The sequence below is a fragment of the Mastigoproctus giganteus genome, chromosome 9, assembly GCF_048544385.1.
Source record: "Mastigoproctus giganteus isolate SK-2022 chromosome 9, ASM4854438v1, whole genome shotgun sequence".
Classification (NCBI taxonomy): domain Eukaryota; kingdom Metazoa; phylum Arthropoda; class Arachnida; order Uropygi; family Thelyphonidae; genus Mastigoproctus; species Mastigoproctus giganteus.
In genome coordinates, this window is record NC_143583.1 from 162,244,872 (window position 1) to 162,266,401 (window position 21,530).

Consider the following 21,530-nt stretch of genomic DNA (forward strand, 5'->3'; position numbering starts at 1 on the left):
TCGCTGGTTAAAGATGCATTGCAGGATCATCTAGACAAGACTGCAGCAATAATTCAGACACAGCATGGGTTTGTTAAGGGAAAGTCTTGTCTGACAAATTTGATAGGATATTATGATGTGGTTACAAAGGAACTGGATGCAAAAAACAATTTTGATATCATATATTTGGATTTCAGAAAAGCTTTTGACACTGTTGCGCATGAAAGAATATTGTACAAATTGGAGCAGAATGGTATTAAGGGTATGTTGCTACCATGGATAAAAGTATGGTTAAGTGGGAGAAGGCAGAGGGTGGTAATCAATGGGTGCTGCTCTTCTTGGACTAATATTATTAGCGGAGTCCCACAGGGTTCGGTGTTGGGTCCACTGTTGTTTTGTATATTTATCAATGATATTGATGAAGGTATATCAGTCTTAGTGTCGAAGTTTGCAGATGGTACAAAGGTTGGCAGGGTTGTTAATGACAGTAATGGCAGTGTGCTACTGTAACAGGATCTAGATAATTTGGGCAGATGGGCTAGGAAGTGGCAACTGAAGTTTAACCTTCACAAATGCAAAGTACTGCATATGGGTAGAAGTAACCTCAGAGAAACGTACCAACTGTGTGGTACTACACTTAAGGTGGTAGAAAATGAAAAAGACCTGGGAGTAATTGTGCAGGCAGATATGAAGTTTTCTGAGCAATGCAGACAGGCTGCCAAGGCAGGTCATGGGGTTTTGTCAATGATATATAGGAATTTTGCTAGCAGGGAAAAGGAGGTGATTGTCCCTCTGTATAAGGCAATGGTCAGGTCACGCCTTGAGTACTGCGTACAGGTCTGGAGGCCTCATTTTAGGAAGGATGTAGATTTACTTGAGAGTGTACAGAGAAGGGCAACAAGATTGGTGAGGGGAATGAAGGGATCCTCTTATCAAGAGAGGCTTAATTTCTGCAAATTGCAGTGGCTGGAGACTAGGCACCTGCGCGGTGATCTGATTGAGGTGTATAAGGCCTTGAATGGGTTCAGCACGCTGAATTCTGATGGGATCCTTCCACTTGTTCAGATTACGAACCTAAGGGGGCATAAATTTAAATTAAGAAAAGACAAATGTAGATTAGATGTGCGGAAATTTGCCTTTAGCCAGGGGTGGTTAATTGCTGGAACAAACTTCCATCTGTCGCTGTGGAAGTTGATAGGTTGAATAAATTTAAGGAGGAACTGGACAGGCATTTGGAGGGAATGGTGTGATTTTTTTTTTTTTTTTTGGCTGATGCTGCATAAGCTCATACATTTGCTTTCTTGCATCACATGGCACTACTACTACTACTATTCTCTCTCTCTCTCTCTCTCTCTCTCTCTCTCTCTCTCTCTCTCTCTCCTTCGTATACCTTTCGCTCACATAATTCATGGTACCAACTGTTATACCAGGGCGTTTCTTAGACCAGTGGTGCGCAAACTATGGGGCGCGACCCCCAGAGGGATCGCAGCAATTTTTAAATAAAATTAGTTATTATGTACATAAAGGCTAAAAAACCTGTTGTTAAAAATATTTTTTTCAATATGTAGGTGTAGAGACCTTACTACTCGGACGAAGTTTGAAATATGAATGAACCCTATAGTCACACTTTATTTTTAGGGTGGTTTCACGTGCTATACAGGTGGATTTCTTACTTATTGTCCTTGTGAGTAATACCCCTTAATTTGCTCACTGGCTATAGACACACAGAAAGCAGATGACCAGTATGACTTCTGAGTATGTATAGTGTTAATACTTCTCAGTACTACCCAATTGCTGAACCGTAACCCCTTTAGCTCTTAATTCGTGATTCCTACAGGAATTTCCTAAAAGGCCAGAGGTGCTAATATTCGGTTGCAGTAAATAGCAAGTCTGTTCCACGCACGCTTTATTCTGCCTCATAATTCGGTGCTTTCACGTCAACTTGAAAGCGTTTTTCATTCTTCTGCTACTTTTTATACTATCATTGTTTTTAAAAAGAAAAAAAAATATTTTTTTTATATATTTTACCCTGGACAATTGGGTAATCAGAACAAAACAATGTCGAGCAGTGATGACAATAACGTTGCTACAGATACTTCAGAAGCTGAAAGGGTAAGAACGTATCATGTGAAAATTTTAGACACTAACGTTATTTCAAGTGCAACCACCAATTTCTGGTAGAGACCAATCAAATTCCAAATCAAAAAGAATAGAAAATATCAAGAAGAATTTATACAGTACTTACAGTGTTGTAGAAGATGAGCAACGTCCTTTATGGTAATATATTACGAAAAACTGGCTAACAAAAGCATGAAACCTACTAAATGGAACAGACACTTACATAAGAAAAATAATGAAAAATTTACATAATGAAAAATACTGAATCCTTTTCAAAAGAGATGCCGACGCCATGCAAGGTCTGAAATCTTTCATAAAGAAACATACTGCAGTTCCTTGTAAAGATTTAAGAGCATCATTGCAAGTTTCATATTTAATAGGAAAAAATTTGAAATCACATACTATTGCTGAATCTCTTGTTCTCCCTGCTGCAATAAAAATGATTTCAATTATGCATGGAAAAAAGTACAGCAATGATTTAAATACCATTCCTCTATCGAGAGACACAACAGTCTCGCAGCATATTACAATTTTTATTATCATTATTTTTTTTTTAAGATGATTTTCAAAGAACTATTCAAGTTCTTTGAAATTTGTAAAAAACCACTCATTGAAGTACAGGAGGGCCTCGATTAACGCCATTAATTCGTCCCGCGAGCGCATCGCACAAAACGGAAACGCGTTAATCGAATAGGAAAAATTATAATTGGTCCTTGACCTTCTGGAATGTCTATAAAGAATTTTAAAAATACCTTTTTAACTGTATACAATGTAAAAAATAATGAAAATAATTATGAAATTAAATGTGAATTGCATAAAACAGCGGTTCCCAAACTGCGCGCCGCGGAACATTTTAAATTTTCGAGGGAAACACAGCGATACTCGACATCTGTCGGACACCGCGCGAACTACTGGCTCGAAGTAGTTCACAGTTTCAACATTTCTTATTAAGTTGTTTGGACCTAACTACGGAACTGTTAAGTATTTCTTTTGGTCTGGGTGCGCCGTGAAAAAATTACTGAGACACTAAGGGCACCGTGAACCGAGAAAGTTTGGTAACCTCTGACATAAAATACACAATGAAGAAATGACTGTTGCGGAAATATTTGAACAGTGTTGACTCTCTCTTTTCATCAATCAATTTCGGATAGCCGACAACAATCTTCTCTGGGCCCTGGCGAAGTAAATATCGCAGAGAATCTCAAACAAAAGGTTTGAGGTTCTCTGCTATACGAAAGATTTCATCTAGTTCTTTTGCCGTTATCTCCTTCTCGGTAACATTTTCATCTGGCTCATTTAAAAATTTGAGTTTTTAAATGCAAGTCTGCATTGACTTTATTACCAGGAGACAAACACGTCTTCTTCCGATGGTTGATGGACCACACTGAGGCGGCCAACAGGCAAACGTTTGTTTATTGCTCGTCTGAGCTTAACGTGCAATTCAAATCTTTTTCAACTATCACATAAAAAAAAAAAATAAGATCGCGTTAACTGGAAATTTGCATCGTGTAAAGTGAAAAGTGGTATATTTTTTTCAAATAGCGGTAATTGAAAAACGCGTTAATCGAACTCGCGTTATGCGAGGCCTGGCTGTATTTTATTTTACTTTTTTTTTAACTTATTTATTTTATTTTTTCTAAATTACGATTTTATTTATTTATTTTTTCTCTATTCTGGTACCTTAAGTTTGGGTAGCTGTGGGTGCATGATTTGCTGGCACCCACCGATATAGCACTACCTCCGGTTGTTGCGGAACTTCGCTCTCTTCAGGGAAGACAAAGATTGTAATGGTCTATCTCCACTTGGCTAAGGACATTTCCACTTGTGGCCCACCTCCTCGTGGTGTAGACGGGCACTGGGCACGCTTTCCGGGAGATCGCCTGCCCAGGGGTAAAGAGGCCAGAAACAACTAAACAACACATAATATACGCAAACATGACACTACACGTTTCTGGCCGTTCTACAGAGTTTGTATCATCACAGATTAATATGGCGGAGATGAACTCATGTTCCTGGAGCTGCTGTACAGAAGATATTATACATGTATACATAGCGATTAGTGAGATAAAAAAAAAATAAAAAAATCAGTGAGAAAAATTAGGGAAATTTTTGTACTCCTTCGTGGAAGGACTAAAGAGACATTACATCTCAACCGGTTAACAGTTGAAACAGTCAATTCCAAGGCAACTATAAGCATGCACACTGACAATGGGACAGAAGTTCAATTAATTCTTGACATTTCTGAGCTGGAGGTATCATGCATTAAAACCCCATTTATTGATGATATCCTACAGATATGGGAATCAGAAAACCATTATTCCATCTAATGAAGCTTACAGTTATGGAAGACCTCGATCAGGTACATGAGTGACTGAGATCTGATTACTATTTTCCTGCTTCATTCGAAATACCTTTTTTACATGTTTACGAACACTATCTCAGCACAGCAAGTCCTTTTATTAAGGTGCAAATATTTTTAGCTAAATGAATGAGAGAAGTTAAACACCCCAAATTCAACTCTTATGCCATCTACCAGGCAGATATAGCTATGATGAGAGAACTAGAGGCCGGTTATTTTCTCAAATATAGTGCATTCCCGTTCAACTAGCTGAAAGAGGGACAGAAAATGTTTTCTGTGTAAAAGTATGTGAGTGAGAATTATATTTATAGACATGAATTTCATTCTCTTGCTAGCGTAGAAAATGATTCGTATGCTTACTGGGATCTTGTTTAGAATTTGTCTATTGGTTACACTCAAATAAAATTAATTTTTTTGCAAATATTATCTGTGTCTGTGTGATTCTTTAGTATTATAGAATAAAATAACCTTTTAAGTGTTTAACAACTGCTTAATTTTAAATCTTAAATTTTACTTTGGAATAGATTTTACACATCGAGCATATACAGAGGTTTCAGAAAAATAACATAATCATAGCAGGTAATGTAGATAAGACTTCAAAGAAACAACTATGCAGGTTTAATATTTCAGCTTTTCAAAGACAGGTGAACTTTTCAAGAAAAAACTTTAAGAATGCAGATAATTTTATTTTCACATCTCAACAACAGAAGGAAACAGCAAGGAATTTTAATCTTTCATGTATGACCAAACTTCGTCAAATGAAAAAAAAAGGTTTTTCATCCCGCAAACAAACAAGATGTTGCATCTACGTCGCAGACGCCGGAGCGGCGGAGGGCGGCCCTCCCCCACAGCATAACCACGCCAAAATAAACTTCCTACAATGCATCTTCCGAATTAAGATCCACAATACAACACATCATGATTAACGTTAAAATTATTCACAAAAATTCACTTTGTTGTCACAACCGATACATTCAAAGACTACATCTAACCCAAAAGTAACGGGTGACCCACACAACCGTGAGGAAACGTCAATGCCCACGAAACACATCGAGCCCTGCCCAAAAATAAATTGAAAATTACATTCTGAAAATACCACTATAGAGATCGCCATCTATCGAGAGGAAAACAAATCAATGCCAAAAAAATAAAAAAAAATTTCCTGACCCCCCCCCCCTCAGGCCATAGTCAAGTCAAACATGTGTTTTTTTTTTTTTTTTTTTTTTGATTTGGTAGTTGTTGGCGCATCGGCTTCTGTGGCCATATTGCACCTCCCAAGGTTTTTGCAGTACTTTGATCCAAGCCCGAGGCGGGAATCGAACCCGCGACCTTTGGGTTGCCGGGTAGGTACTTTACCCACTCGGCTAGCCCGGTCGGCTCAAACATGTGTACTGAGTAGCATTTAGTTCATATACTCCATTACTACATAGGCAGCAAACTGCAGTAAAAGACATTCTTATCAAAATTAAAGAACTGATATGGTCTTGTGCAGGACACAGCTCAAAGACATGATGACAATTCGACTAAGAAAATAACAAAATGGTATCCAAAAGGAGTACATCGAAGACAACGGAGATGGACAGAGGAAATTCTCGAGTTCGTGGATACTAAATGGATGACCATTGCACAAAACAGAAGGCCTGTTCATCAACTGGAAAGTTGATGAAGAGGCTTTCATCCTGCAGTGGATTGAAAGTGGCTGATGGTGATGATGATGACCGATGTGTTTTGTGTCTGTAAATTGCGTGTTCTCTAGTCGATTTGCCTGTTTTGTTGGACGAAAAACTCCAGTTTCTGGGGGAAAAAAACTTGCTATTTACGCCTGAGACCGACTAACCCAGCCACGGAGTAAAAAAACCCCATTAAAATTCTTCGAGTCATAGACGGGATTCGAACCCTGGCCTTTTCCGCTCGATGTGGGGAGGACGGTGACGATAGCACTGTTGTTACAGTTATCGTGAAAATGACCTCAGTTCAAATTCCATCAATGATGTGAAGAATCTTTATTGTTATTTTTCACAGCGTGGTTGGGTTAGCTGATACCAGAAGATGTTACCATGGTTTATTTCTTCCGAAAACTCGGGTTTCTTGCCTAGTAAATAGCAAATCGACCATTGAACACTCACCATTTACAGACATTAATAGAGAGCAATATGGCCTAAGTTGCTGATGTGCTGAAACTTGCAATTACATACTTAGAAGGTCAGTTATACAAATAGAGCATCCTAGCAGGAGCAACCAAGAAATAATCCGTGTTGATGAGGAGAACAAAACTTTTTGATAGAAAAAGTTGAATTGTTTTTAGTGTCATGACCTGTTCCAGAAATTTTGAAAGATTTGCGGGAAAAGAAAATGGCCTGTATTCACGATTCAGATGGAGGTTTCCAAAGGTTTCTTGATAAATCTCATGAGGGCGACTTTCCAGACTTTAGTTAGTAATTCTTCAGATAAACATTGTTGAATAGAATAAGAATACTTAATGGCCTAATTTTAAGAATTCGAAACATGGATAAGTTGCCAATTAAATAAATCCATGTTTTTAACCATAATATTCGCTCTAACTAATGTTCGAGCGAATTTTGGAGTTGGAACACAAGTCAGCAGTACGAAATCGCTGATCTAAAACTGTTTCTAAAGAGTCGGTGGGAAAATACAGTTCCAAAGACTTCTGAAGAGAGCGTTTCAATTGCGTGAGATTTTGAACAGGAGGCCTCTGGCGAATTCAAGAACACTGTCACAAAGGACAATGTTCCACACTTTCAGCCGTATCGAGTTTCAGAGCAGACGATCCAAGAGACATCTTCTGCTCATGTCTGCTCTCATCATTGAGGGCGAATGCTCTGTTGTCAACAAAACTAGGGTTTTGTTGACAACAGACACTGTGGACACTGGAGGATTGGAAACGAGTATGATCACCCAATGAGTCCGAATACCTGTTGAACTTCGTGTGTGGTGAAAGAAACATGATTCCATGGACTAATCGTACATTTTCCCAACTATACAGGGAGAAGGCGGTGGTTGCTGAATATGGAAATATTTTGCTGATAACGACTGGGACCTCCCCTGGTGCATAAGAACCAACGTTTCATTAGTGAGATCTAGCGGCAGCTCGTCTGCATTCAGCCTTGTAGCAATGCGCTATGTCATCGGGCTCGATCTGTGTACGAGTAGCTTAAGAACACAATAAAGATATCAACCATCTGGTTTGGTCTCTACATTTGCTTGACTTCAACCCAACGAAATACCTCTAGATTGTTTGAAAAGGGAAGCGAGGTGAAATACTCTGAAAAGCCTTGCAGGCAGCATAGCTGAAAATTGCTATGCACGTCTTCAGTCATGTGGTAGAACACACTGAAGAGCGGCTATTATTATTGAGAACGGAGAAACAACACAGTATTGGGCTCGTGTTCACAACTCAGTGACCACTAGTGTACTTGGTGAAAAGTAGCCATCGGTGCATTCGTAGAAAAGACAGAAAATAATGGGAGATGTAACAATTTTAATCCCAGGGGCTCTCTCTCTCTCTCTCAAAATTGCATTTTGAATCCAGCTCCTTTGTAAAATCATTTTATACAAAAAAACTGGTTAGACAAGATTTCCGCTTAACAAACCCTTGCTCTGTCTGAACTATAATTGCGGCGTTGTCGAAATGACTCTGCATTACTTCTTTTAGCAGTGACTCGATTATTTTCCCTGGAACAGAAGTCAAACTATCGGGTTTATATTTAATCGTGTCACCCTTTGATCATTCCCCCTTTGTGAACTGGGGATGTATTTGCACATCGCCAGTCCGCAGGATTCTCTCCTGAATCCATGTTTCTCTCAGGATTACGGCTAAGGGTTTGCTTACTTCCTTTGCTGCCTCCTTTAATATAATTGGATAATGTTCCAATGGGATTTTTCTGGCCATCATTCTTCCTATGGAGAATAAGACTTTCAACTCTCGGTATTATCTAAGATGCAATGTGTAACAAAATTCCTGGGCATGTTTGATAATTAGTGATGATGTTCCAGAAAACGCCACTGAACTTATGTGATTGTCTAGTGACTCTAGTGTTTTTATGATACGACAATGATCTCGAATGCCCTTAAGATCTATTCTGCGTCGTAGTAAATAGAAGTTGCAACGTGGATCAGCGTTTTGTTTTCACTCCAAGACCCTATCTATTATAGTCAGGATTTGAAATATCTCAAAAAAATTGTTCCTTTATTATAAACCTTATACTAAGATTAACGTATGACAATGGGCATAAGTACATAAACAAAAGAATGTTTATTGGTAAACTAACAATACCGACAATACCGAAATATAACGACTTAGATTACAAACGTAACATAATTTGACACGGAAGTTATATAAACGCAATTCGTAGATAATGGTTGATACTGAAAAATATATATAGCGTTATAACTGTGTTGGGATACAAGTTAGGGTTATAATTTTGTACTGAAATTGAAATTAAATCGAAATCATGACTCAAACCAGAGTAGCAAAGCAAAAGGCTCAACCTAATGGAAGTGCTGTGGCTCAGGGGAGAACTGAGGTGGGACAGTTGCCCTCTGAATCACAGCCTTTTAAAATACACTTTTTTGCATGATGTTTGTGGATCAATCGGGTACGGGACAGGATATTGCCATGGGGGATGTCTTTGTGTATGCGCGATGCAAGGAGTGTTAAGAAATCAGGCGACAACATACCGTTGTTATGGGCCTATATGAGAGCTTGAAGGACAGGATGGATGCCCTCGAAGGAACTAAATTGAGGGGCCCATCAAACTCTCAGCTACCCACATCAACGCCAGAGCTTGCACTTGGTCATCACGAAACACAGCGGCAACCCCCAAAGCAGAATGCGCTGGTCCTACAGGAACTAGTAGTTGTTGTTGGTGGCTCTATTGTCACAGAAACGGGGAACATGCTTTGTAAAAAGGATAGGTGGAACAGGAAACGGTATGTCGCCAGGGTCAAAGTTGATGACGTTGTAAAGCGGATATCATCTTTTAAGGGCACAAAAGGTGATGTTGTTGTACACGTTGGCACTAATGATATTAAGAGTAGGAAACCGGCACAATTACTTAACAAGTACAGGTCACTGTTGAAAAAAAGCCGTGAATTAGGGTTGAATTTGAAAGTATCTGCAATTCTGCCCAGACACGATAGGAGGGAGTATATAATGAGAGCCTTGTCGATCAATTCGGCCCGGGAAAGATTGTGCAAGGCTCAAGGGGTAGAATTTTTTTCAGCCTGGACTGCACTTGTTAACAGCAGAGACTGCTTCTACAGGGATGGGATACACTTAAATAGAAAGGGTACAAGAATATTTGCTGATGCTTTCGAGGCAGTGTGAGGTGGCTTGGAAACCTGCTAGCTTAGGGGGAGACAAAGATTAATAGATTAACAGTAGCCACTGGTAGAGGTGAAAGCGATTCTTGCACTCTTTCTATTGGAATGAGCAGACGCCTAAAAAACAAGACGCAGGATATTTCAGAGAGTGCTGGGAGTCATTGAAGTACAAGTAAACACATGGGTTGTGTTAGGGTAGCTAAGAATAGAAACAGGTGCATGTATATTTGCATGTACACCAATGCTAGGAGTTTGGTAAACAAATTTGTGGAATTTGAGGTATTGCTCAATACATCAAAGGCAGATATTGTTGGGATATCAGAGACGTGGTGTCACACAGATATAAGGAATGCAGAACTGGAATTTGGGGAGCACAACGTCTACAGAAAGGACAGACAGGATAAGAAGGGAGGAGGAATTATGCTATTAGTGAAGAAACACATAAAATCCAAGATAGTGAAGCCAGTCGACATCGCTGGACAGTGCAGTGTCGAGTCAGTTTGGTGCGACATAAGCATTGGGAGATCAAAATTGAGAGTAGGAGTGTGCTATAGGCCTAATGACTCTGACGAGTATAATACGAGAATGTATAAGGAAATTGAGTGGGCCAGTAAGTCAGAGAGTCTTATAATGGGGGATTTTAATTTCTCAGATATTGACTGGAATTTGGGGGCTGGTTACTCACACACTAGCAAGGCTTTTGTGGATTTATTGGATGATTGTTTTCTACATCAGCATGTTCGGGAGGCAACTAGAGAGAGCAATACTCTTGATTTGTTTATCAGTCATACGATTCTTCATGCATTAAGAATCTGTAGATAAAGGAACCACTAGGTGGCAGTGATCACAGTGTGCTGAAGTGGGATTTACTCAAAGAGGTAACTACCTTCAGGTGTAAAGGGAAGGGTTTTTGCTTTCGTAAAGGCGACTACGACGGTCTGTGGCAGTATTTAAATTCTATACAGTGGACCAACTGATGATGTTACCAACAGTAAATTCAAAATGGGAAGCATTCAAAACTTATCTTGGAAGTTACTAGGCTTTACATACCAACTAAGTAATATTGTTCAAGGTTTAGGCCAAAATGGATGTCAGATGAACTAATGAGATATATGGCAGAGAAGAAAATGCATGGGATACATATAAATTAACATGTGACACAGAAGCCTATGATAGATATAAGCTGCTCTGTAACCAAGTTACAAAGGAGGTTAGGCAGGTGAAGTCACATTACGAGAAATCTTTGGCAAAGGATGCAAAGAAAAACAGAAAAGAGTTCTTTACTTATGTAAACTTTAGAAGGAAGGGGATGAATCAGATTGGACCACTTGATATCGATGATTCAACAATTGATGATCCCGCTCAGGTAGCTAACAAACTAAATGAATATTTTGCATCGACATTCACACATGAGGAGTTATTCAGCGAAGGGAATGCCAGAGGTGTATTCAACTCTGACAGTAAGCTGGATAATCCTGTAATAACTGAGAGTAAAGTGGAGGAGAAATTGTTGAAGATAAACAGAAGAAAGACACCTGGGGTGGATGGGATCTATCCAGTTACATTAAAGGAGGCAGCAAAGGAACTAAGCAATTCCTTAGCCATAATTATGAGAGCTTCCTTGGACTCAGGGGAGGTACCCACAGACTGGAGATGTGCAAATATGACCCCAATTCACAAAGGAGTATCAAAGGCTGACACAAGTAATTATAGACCTGTGAGTTTAACTTCTGTTCCAGGAAAATGAATGGAGGCCCTGGTTAAAGAAACACTGCAGAATCATCTAGACAAGACTTCAATTATAGCTCGGACACAGCATGGTTTTGTTAAGGGAAAGCTTTGCCTGACCAATTTGATTGGATACTATGATGCAGTCACAAAAGAACTGGATGCAGGGAATAACTTTGATATTATGTACTTGGATCTTAGAAAGGCTTTGGATAATGTTGCACATGGAAGACTGCTGCACAAATTGGAGCAGTGTGGCATTGGAGGCAAATTGCTGCTATGGATAAAGGGATGGTTCAGGGGGAGAAGGCAAAGAGTGGTAATCAATGGACACTGCTCGTCTTGGACTAATGTTATTAGTGGTGTCCCTCAGTGTTCAGTGTTGGGTCCATTATTGTATTCTGTATTTATAAATAATATTGAAGATGATATATCGAGCTTAATGTCCAAGTTTGCAGACGATACAAAGGTTGACAGGGTTGTTAAGAACACTACTGACGATATGCTGCTGCAACAGGATCTGGAAAGGTTGAGTAGATGGGCTGAGAGATGGCAAATTAAGTTTAACGTTGACAAATGTAAAGTACTACATATGGGAAACAGCAACCCCAGAGCAACGTATCAAATCTGTGGCACTACACTGACAGTGGTAGAGAATGGAAGGACCTGCGGGTAATTGTGCAGGCAGATATGAAGTTTTCTGAGCAGTGCAGACGGGCTGCAAGAGTAGCTCATGGTGTCTTGTCAATGATATAGAGGAATTTTTCTAGCAGGAATAAGGAGGTGATTATTCCCTTGTATAAGGCAATGGTCAGTCCACACCTTGAGTTTTGTATACAGGTCTGGAGGCCTCATTTCAAGAAGGATATAGAGCTGCTGGGACGAGTACAGAGAAGGGCCACGGGATTAGTGAATGGAACAAAGGGTTGCTCTTAGGAAGAAAGGCTTAAGTTTTGCAAATTACAGTGTCTGGAGACTAGGCATCGGCGAAGTGATCTTATAGAGGTGTATAAAGCCTTGAATGGTTTGAGCATGCTCAATGCTGATGGGATTCTTCCTCTTGCTCAGAATAATCACCTGAGATGGCATAAATTCAAATTGAGGAAAGACAGATGTAGGATAGATGTGCGGAAATTTGCCTTTAGCCAGCGGGTAGTTGGTTTGTGGAACAGACTTCGATCCCTTGTTGTGGAATTTTATAGCCTAAATAAATTTATGGCTCAGCTGGACATGTATTTCGAATGAACGGAGGGGTGAAGTGGAAGTGTGTTTTTTTTTGGCTGATGCTGCATAAGCTTGCTTTCTTGCATCATATGCCTCTACTAATGCTAATGGTAATGCTGATACTATACAAACAATACCCTTCAGCCAAAAAATAAAGTTTTGTATATCCGATCACTAGTATGAAAAGTTAACGGTACATGTATCCAAAGTGTCTGTGTTCTTCATGTCTTCGGGACTGCACGTACTCAATGATCCAATTCACATATTAAAGAGTAAAAGTGTATAGGTATTTACAAGTGCTATACCGTTTCTAGATATAACAGTTGACTCATTAATTGGCAAGTAATATTATATTAGCTAATGTTTTAATGAGGAGGGATCCTTATGTGCTAAAATGAAAGCAAAAACAAATAGAACTTACCAGTAAATAATTGTCTGGATCAACTGGAACTGGTTCTACTATTACGTCTGTACCTAGCTGGTTCTACTCAGTTCTACAGGGAGCGTCAGATTGAAGATCTCCGGGAATGATACTTCTGATTGAAGGTCTCTGGGAATGTTACTTCTGATAATACTTATTAATTATTGAGTATCTATGATAATACTTATTAATTATTAAGTCCCGCTGTAATACTTAATACAGCGGAAACGACTTCTTAGGTATGGAGGGTAGATTTCTATCATGATCGGTTCATTGATCAAAAGACAAGGCAAAAAATGGGCAGTTGACAAAGAAACGACGATCGGTCAGTAGAAAAAGGTTCCCCTCCGTTTTCTGGGCTAGTCTCTCCCTAGTCCACGACCTAACCACAACGATTGCAAAAACAACCCAAACAGCAAGAAGAAGAATGAAGAAGCGAATGAATGCTGCTCTTTGTCACCCACCTGGATATATAGGTCACCCCCTATGCCTACACCATTTTCTCATTGGCTAGGGTGCTCATTAATGGGGGACTAATTCCCAGTGATTATTATTCGGGGACAAAAATACACGCAAAACGGAACTCATCGATGAGAAAAACGAATCTCATATCTAGGCAACGTAAAAATACCAAATATCCCAGCACGTGTCCGCTGGGCTCGGAAGCCTGGTTTCCTGCATAGGAACTGTATAACGCAATTAACTAGCAGCTATGAGATTCATATTTCACCTTGCAGTCTGTTTTGGAAATACATTACTCATTCTTCTCTGAAGAAGATTTGGTCAGCTGAGAGAATAACATTAGCTCACTGTGATGTGGCCCACTTAACAAAGATCGGATAGTGTTACATTTCCTGTCCTTCACCTAGTAAGCTGAAGAAGGCTGATAGTCACGGCATCGATTTTCTCAATACACGTACCGTTGTGGTCAAAGAACAAAAGTGTGGGGTGACTTTGCTAGATAATAGCCTTTTAAGGCAAGTATAAGGTGAGAATTCCGCTATTCTACAATAGTTTCCTTCTACCTAAGGACCCTTTCTTGTGTTTAACTTCGTCAATTTCTTTTATCTTTACCCTCGGTTATTACAAAATAGTTTGATAAAGTTCCCGCGTCCCCTTCCCAAAAAATTTCTCATGTGCGAAAATACACTGACTGATCACTAATTTGTGACCACCTATCTAATGCTTCTTCGGTCCTCCTTTTGCCCTCAGTACAGCAGCGATCCGACGTGGCATTGATTCTACAAGATATGAGGCGTTCGGGAGGTATGGCCAACCAAGCTGTGTGTAATGCGGTCAGCAATTCAGGTATGGAGGTGATTGGTCTATCCAGACGCCTGATATGCTAGAAGTCAGAACGGTGTTCCTCAAACCATTCTTGCACAACAAATGCCCGATGGCTCCACGCATTGTCATCTTGGAAGACACCATTCGGGAAAAAGTGTAACATAGCGGGGCGTACACATTCAGCAAGCAGTTGACTATAGCGGAGACCACTGATACGTTGTTCCACATGCACTGGGGTCCAAGTTCCTGCCAGTGAAACCTGCCCCACACCATACAACCGCCTCCACCGACCATCACTTTTGATACCATACGTGATGGATCAAGAGCCTCATGTTGTTGACGCCAAATCCGTACAGAACCATCCACGGTGTGGAGTAAATAATTTGACATCCGACCAGCACACCTTCCAGTCTTCTAACGTCCAACTTCCATGCTCTTTGCACCAGGCGAGTCTTTTACGCCGATGAAACTTGGTTAGGAGAGGATGCCTTAAGGGTCATCTGCTGGTATAGTCCATGCGTGCGATCGTGCGACGCATAGTCATTCCAGATATTGTCCCGGGTTGGCCCATGTTGTATTGGGTAGTCAACTCTTCAAAAGTGCTGTGCCTGTTCGCCTGTACGAGTTGTCGGACCCAGTCGTCGCACTCACCTCTAACATCAACCTTTTGCTTACCTTTGCAGTTTTGCCGTCTGGTCGTTGTTTGACCATTTTGACACCAGTCCTTGTACACTTTAACTATGACGGCTCTCGAACACCCCAACAGTTCGGCCATTTGGGAAATCGAGGCACCAGCTCTTCGAGCACCCACACTCTGTCCTTGATCAAAGTCCGAGCAATCCTTATTTTTACCGATCACGCTTGGAATTTTATTACCTACTGAACCACTGACACCTTATCTATGCTACGTAGGTCGGCTGACTCCGCACTCTCTTAACTCACGTGGTAAACGGGTCGCATTCAATTTTCATAGGAATGGTCATAATTCAGTGATCATTCAGTGTATAAGCAAAATGTTCATTCAGTATGTTAGCAAACTGAACAGTATCATTTACAGTGAAACCATCATTATCGAGTGGACCAATTTGATTCATCCCGTTCCTGTTCTTGTTCCTTCTAGTGTTTACTTAAGTAAAGAAGTCTTTGCTCTTTTTCTGTGCATCTTTAATATTAACATTAACGAAATTAACGGAACATTCCCAGAATTTAGTCGACTCTGGGATTGAAGAGGGAGGAATTTAATAAAGGTTGCAAAGTATGTTTTTTTCTGGTTATTAGGAACGGCAAGAGGAATTGGATGATGAAAGTTACCGTTAAATTTGAAGATTTTGTACAGCGTTCTTCTTTCTTCTTCTTATATTTTCTTCTGATTGAAGCTATATATAAGTTTAAGAGGTATTATTTAATCACAATGTGTTACAGATGTCTTTGCTATGGAAATAGTGCCAGTCATCTAAATGAAATCGTTTGTGTTCATTGTATAATAGGTAGATATTTCTTACGAGTAATGCTTACAGAAGAGTGCCAAGCCAAACCATGCTAATTTTTTAGCTAGGAATCATCCTTCGTCATATTTTGTACGGAGTGCGCTGTGCCCTTCGTATCGGAACTTCCTGGAAAAGAAAAGAATTATGGGTTATTAATATTTTTTCCATTTTACCTCCCTCACTTCTTACACAGAGAATGAGCTTGACTGGTATGATCCATAACAGTGCTGGATAGGAGATTCGTGCTGGCTGCACGTGCCACGGATGGTAACCAATTAGTGGCAGACTGCTGCGTGCTGGGTTAGGCAGCCAGCTGTTGTTGTTGTAGTAGGGTTTTAGGAGCATCAGTGATTTAGGCATATTTCTCCATGTATAATATCTCTAAATGGCATGTGTTCAAGGTATTTTGTCTTTGCTGGTCGGTATTTTGTTTTGCTGGTCGAAAAACTGGAGTTTCAGAGAGAAAAACTATGCTACCCTCGCCTGAGACCGACTAACCCAGTCCAAAATTTTTATGGACATTTGTGAAAAATGTCCATAAAAATTCCTCCCTTATCGCCGAGGCCCCGAACTCAAGTCTTTTTCCATCCGGTGTGGGAGGACGACGATCCTACCAGTTGTGCTACCCACGAGGGAAGCCGCCAAACAATCAACATGAATAACCTAATCCGACATTACTCTGATCGGTAGCACCTCAGAACCCACTGAGAATTTACATATACTGCTACCAATTAATGACTTGAAACAATGAGAGTGAAATCAAACTCTTCGCTGACGATCTTACCCCGGTTGACCAGGAGCGATCTTACAAGACCGCTCCTGGTCAACAAAGGTAAGGTTTTTTTTTTTTTTTTTTGCTGGCTCTTGGGTGTGGGCACCCAAAGAGCGGGACTGCTGGCACCCACCAGTTGCAGGACTGTCGGGATTCCAGTAGTGTTGGTAGAGTAACTTATTTATTTATACCTAGTGAATTTAATTTTAATAACAAATTGCATTGCGGGTTTTATCCAAGTATAGAATGCTCAACATTGATTACGGGGCATGGTTCCTTAAAAAGTAAGTTGCATCAGTTTGGTTTAGTGGAAGATCCTTACTGTGTTTGTGGAAGGTTGGAAACATGGGATCATAACTTATATGAATGCAATTTGTATGATCAATTTAAATTAGATTTATTTAATTTGGTACCTAATTTTATTAGGGGTTCTGAATTAATTTGGCTGTCTAATGAAAGGAATTTTGTAGAATTTCAACGGTTTTGCAGGTTGACATTTAATAAAAGAATGAGCAGTATACATGTGGTCACTAATACTGACTAAAGACCTGTACTTTTTTTTCCTCTCCTTCTCTGGATGGATAGGCATTCTGTCTTGAAGGCGGGGAGAAAACTTTTTTTTTTTTTTGCAGGCTTTGTGGAATGCCTGCAAAAGGCGGGATTGTTGCACTCACTAGTAAGAAGTATTCTTCTAGTTGGTGCATGTTTTTTTTTTTCTGGCTCTTGGGTGTGAGCACCCCAAGAGCGGGACTGCTGGCACCCACTAGTGTTGCACCCTTACTGGGGGGGGGCGAGATTTAGGTGCAATGTGCACTGCCAAAGTTAGTAGACCCAGGTTTAACTCCTCGTGCCAGGGATGGTCACCAGGTTGTAATTGCCCAGCGGACTATCACCTGGTGGCCGAGTAGCCTGTTTCACTTATAACACATTACACACACGTATACACACACTTACACTAATAGGGCTCTTCCTGGCAGGTGGGGAGGGGACAGTAAACTGTCCCCTCCCCACCTCCCCTGCCGCCCTATTTCTTCCCTCTGGTGGGGCATGGGCATGCCCCACTGTAAACTGGAGTTGCCTTCCCTTTCGGCTCCATATTTCTGTCTATTTGCCCTCCAGTCTTCAGCCTTCATCCCGCTCTATCTGATAGCAACGTGAACACGCCCCACACAATCTAAAATCACCAATCTAAATTAATTTTGCCCAACATTTTGGACTTCTAGCGCTCCCCGCGACGCGTACGCGATTTTTTTTTTTTTTTTTTTTTTTTAAGGTCCTAGCCACTGAAATCTTAGGAAATTAGGTGGCAGGACCTGCCAGAGTGAACTATATACTAGTGAGTACCTGGTCTGCCTCCACGGGGCTAAAGTGGGACAACGTCGGGCCTCAGTAGGGGTCTGGCGGCTAAATGACCAGATGAACAACGGTACAAGGCATCAAATATATATACAAAGTCCATACACTTTTAAATCTCTGGCTTTTCCAGTCAACTGGTTCACCCACAATGAAAACTACGCGGAGAAACCCCTGGTGCCGCTTGACCCTAAACACACTTTACACTTTACACTATGGGAACATGGTATTATATGATATATTGGTGGAGATGGATGTATGTCCGGGTGCCACCCTTCGACAGTTAAATACATACATATATACCTCAGAACCCACTGAGAATTGACATTTACTGCTACCAGTTACTGACTTGAAACAATGAGAGTGAAATCAAACTCTTCGCTGACGACCTTACCTTTGTTGACCAGGAGCGATCTTACAAGACCGGATGTGTTGTACTTCGATCGGGAGCCAGAACAGCCACTGGAGATGCACAATGGTTGTCCTTGAGAAATAGAAACTTAGATCACCAACTTCTAACTGTGACTTAGTCCTATTAGAAGCAATTAAACTGTACCTAACCTATCGAGACACTGGCCATTGATAAGACAAGGAAGACCCAAGAAACACCTGGAGGAGGCAAAATAACACTAAATACCAGCCTCCTGAATGTACTTTTTGTCTGGGATAATGGATCCATTACCCGACAGTGACTCTTAACATTGGCGACCTGAACGGGGTGCTCTAGCCCAGTTCAATTTTAATCCCCATCCCTTGGGCAGAGGGGAGGGGACGGTTTTCTGTGCCCTCTCAGGCAGGTCGGCTTAGGAAAGGTTTGGATTCGGCACTAATGGGAAGAACATCTGATCCAGTGAACGAGGTCAAACAAGAGACATCTGTGTGGCAGAATGGTGGAATGCCAGCGAACATGGAATAGTTACGAGGCAATTTATAACCAAAGTGGACTTTACTGCCGCCAAGGAAATAAATCCTTGGTTTGCTCCTTCAATGAATAAAACGTACATCGAAGGAGCAAACCAAGGATTTATTTCCTTGGCGGCAGTAAAGTCCACTTTGGTTATAAATTGCCTCGTAACTATTCCATGTTCGCTGGCATTCCACCATCCTGCCACACAGATGGCTCTCTCAGAGCCAAGTTACATGAACGTGGACTTGAGCCAGACCCTTACTGCACTTGTGGGTGTGCGGAAACTTGGTCTCATGTTTTACTTGACTACGCACGGTATCTTCAGGCCCGTTTAGAGTTGTTTAGCAGTGTATCGAATCTGACAGAAGATAACATAAATCCCTTGGTCGAAAGCTGTAGCAATTTTAATGCTTTACAGACATTTTCAGTGACTGTTTTTAAAAGAAGACTAGAAATAAGATCCCTTCATCCTCGAGGAAATTAGATGTAGGATCTACATATGAATTATTAAAGAAACATATACTAAGATTATTTGTTTAGGTTCTCAGCTGGTTGGAAGTCGCAGATCGGATGCTACGATAGAACTCTAATGGGAGGATATACAGGGCACCCTCAGGTGTTAACAGGATTCTCAAAAGAATGTTGATTGGTTCTGGGGCGTGATACCTGAAATTAAAAACTAAGAAACTAGATGGAAACATAGTTTACAACCATAACTTCTTCTGAAACTTATGCAGTTATACCTTGTGTGGTCTTAAGTGACATCTAGATCTGTGACCATATAGATATGAACTACCGCATACATACGCTTGAAAACTACATGAACTTGATGACACGTGTTTTTCACAACGAGAACTTTTGTAAGTGAAAATACTCCATTTTCTTACCTATGGACTCTCATTGGAATTCCAAATCATACACAAGTTAGGATTCTCGGGTAAAAGAGAATAATTAGAAGTCTTCAGCAACTAGAAGAGAACCACCTGAAGAAGAGTTTTAAGACTTATGCTGGCACAGAACGGAGAAGACTACTGGGACTGACTTCTTTCTTGAATGAAATCGAACTGGACAGTTCAACTTGTGACTTCATTTGAAAATAAGAAAATGTACTGAGAATAATTGAACTGTGGTGAAAGAGAATAAGACTAGGAAATCATGTATATATGTTAATATAATATAATTGTTACAATTGTTTTGCTAGAACATCCTCCAAGCCTTGAAGTGGTTGGTCCTGGTGACTCGGGACCAAAATTACATATCTCCTAAGGACAGGAGCGTTTGATCGAGATACTCAGACCAGAAATGTATATAACTACTAGTTTGTTTTTTTTTTTTTGCTGGCTCTCGGGTAAGGGCAACCTGGGAGCGGCATTGCAGGTACTCGCCAGTATTGCGCAACCTCTGGCGGATGCGAGATTTTGGGTGGTAATTACACCGGTACAGGATGACTGTTGACCTAGGCCCGGTGCTAGGGATGGGCACCAGGCCGCAGCTGCCCATTCGTTGGCTCCACCATCGTTATTGGGATGGGACCTCTGTTCCATGAATGACAACACTGTTTTCGACCTTCCTGATTTAGACTCTTTACAAATTAAAATGGGACTTCTGTTCCAGGAATGACAACACTGTTTTGGACCTTTCTGATTTAGACTCTTTACAAATTGTGATATTATGCAGCTCTGCTGACCCAGTGACCAAATGGACAGAAGCCCAGAAACCGCCCCCAAAGTCAGACTGCAGTGAAAATAAATCTCTAACTTTGACTTAATAAAAGGGGACAAATCCGCGGTTAAACCCGTACTAGCGACACAGTCTAGTGATAACCACACACTTGACGACCAGACCCGAAGGCTCAGAACTCGTAGTGACAAGTATACAGCGGGCAGGACACATTATTTACAGTCCCAAGTGTGACAGCCTTGCAAGACTCAGAAAAAGGAGACAAGATAGAATGGAACCTTCTTCCCAGCTATGGCACTCCAAAGCACACCTCAGCTGCTGCCATTAAGCTTTATTTGCCACGCTCCCTTGCGTGGTTCTTTTTCTCCACCACCCAGGCAGGGGGGAGGTTACCCCTGGTTACTTTCCCTCTTTTCCCTCTGGTGGGGTATGGGCCTGCTCCACTGATTTGGGGGGGTCATCTTCTCAATGGACCCCTTATCTCTGTCTTTTCCCCCCAGCCTTCAGTCTCCCCCCTTCTCTAACTTATAACCAGCGTCTGAACCATCTCTAAATTGCCTGAGCCCTACACCCAAAAACTTAATAACAACATTGCATAATCTGTAATCCTTTTGGCTAACCCCTATCTGTAGCGTTTTTTTTAAGGTCCTAGCCACTGAAATCTCAGAAAATTAGGTGGCAGGATCTGCCAGAGTAAATAACTATAATACTGGTGTACCTGGTCTGCCTCCACAGGGAAGAGAGTGGACAACATTGGAACCCATTAGGGACCCAGCGGCTAAATGACCAGAGGAACAACGGTACATGACACTACACATATACAAAACCCATGCACTTTTAAACCTCTGGCATTGACAGTGTTCTGTTCCACA

At 40.9% G+C, this 21,530-nt stretch overlaps 1 protein-coding gene across 1 annotated transcript in view; it reads left to right on the forward strand.

Moving 5' to 3' along the window:
* Positions 1 to 2,037: 2,037 nt before the first annotated feature.
* LOC150080851 (uncharacterized) overlaps positions 2,038 to 21,530 on the forward strand; it is a 140,037-nt gene continuing 120,544 nt past the window's right edge. Inside the window, exon 1 of the mRNA XM_090380840.1 lies at positions 2,038 to 2,091. Within this exon, the coding sequence (XP_090236966.1) occupies positions 2,038 to 2,091 (54 nt within the window). The remainder of the gene's footprint in view (positions 2,092 to 21,530) is intronic.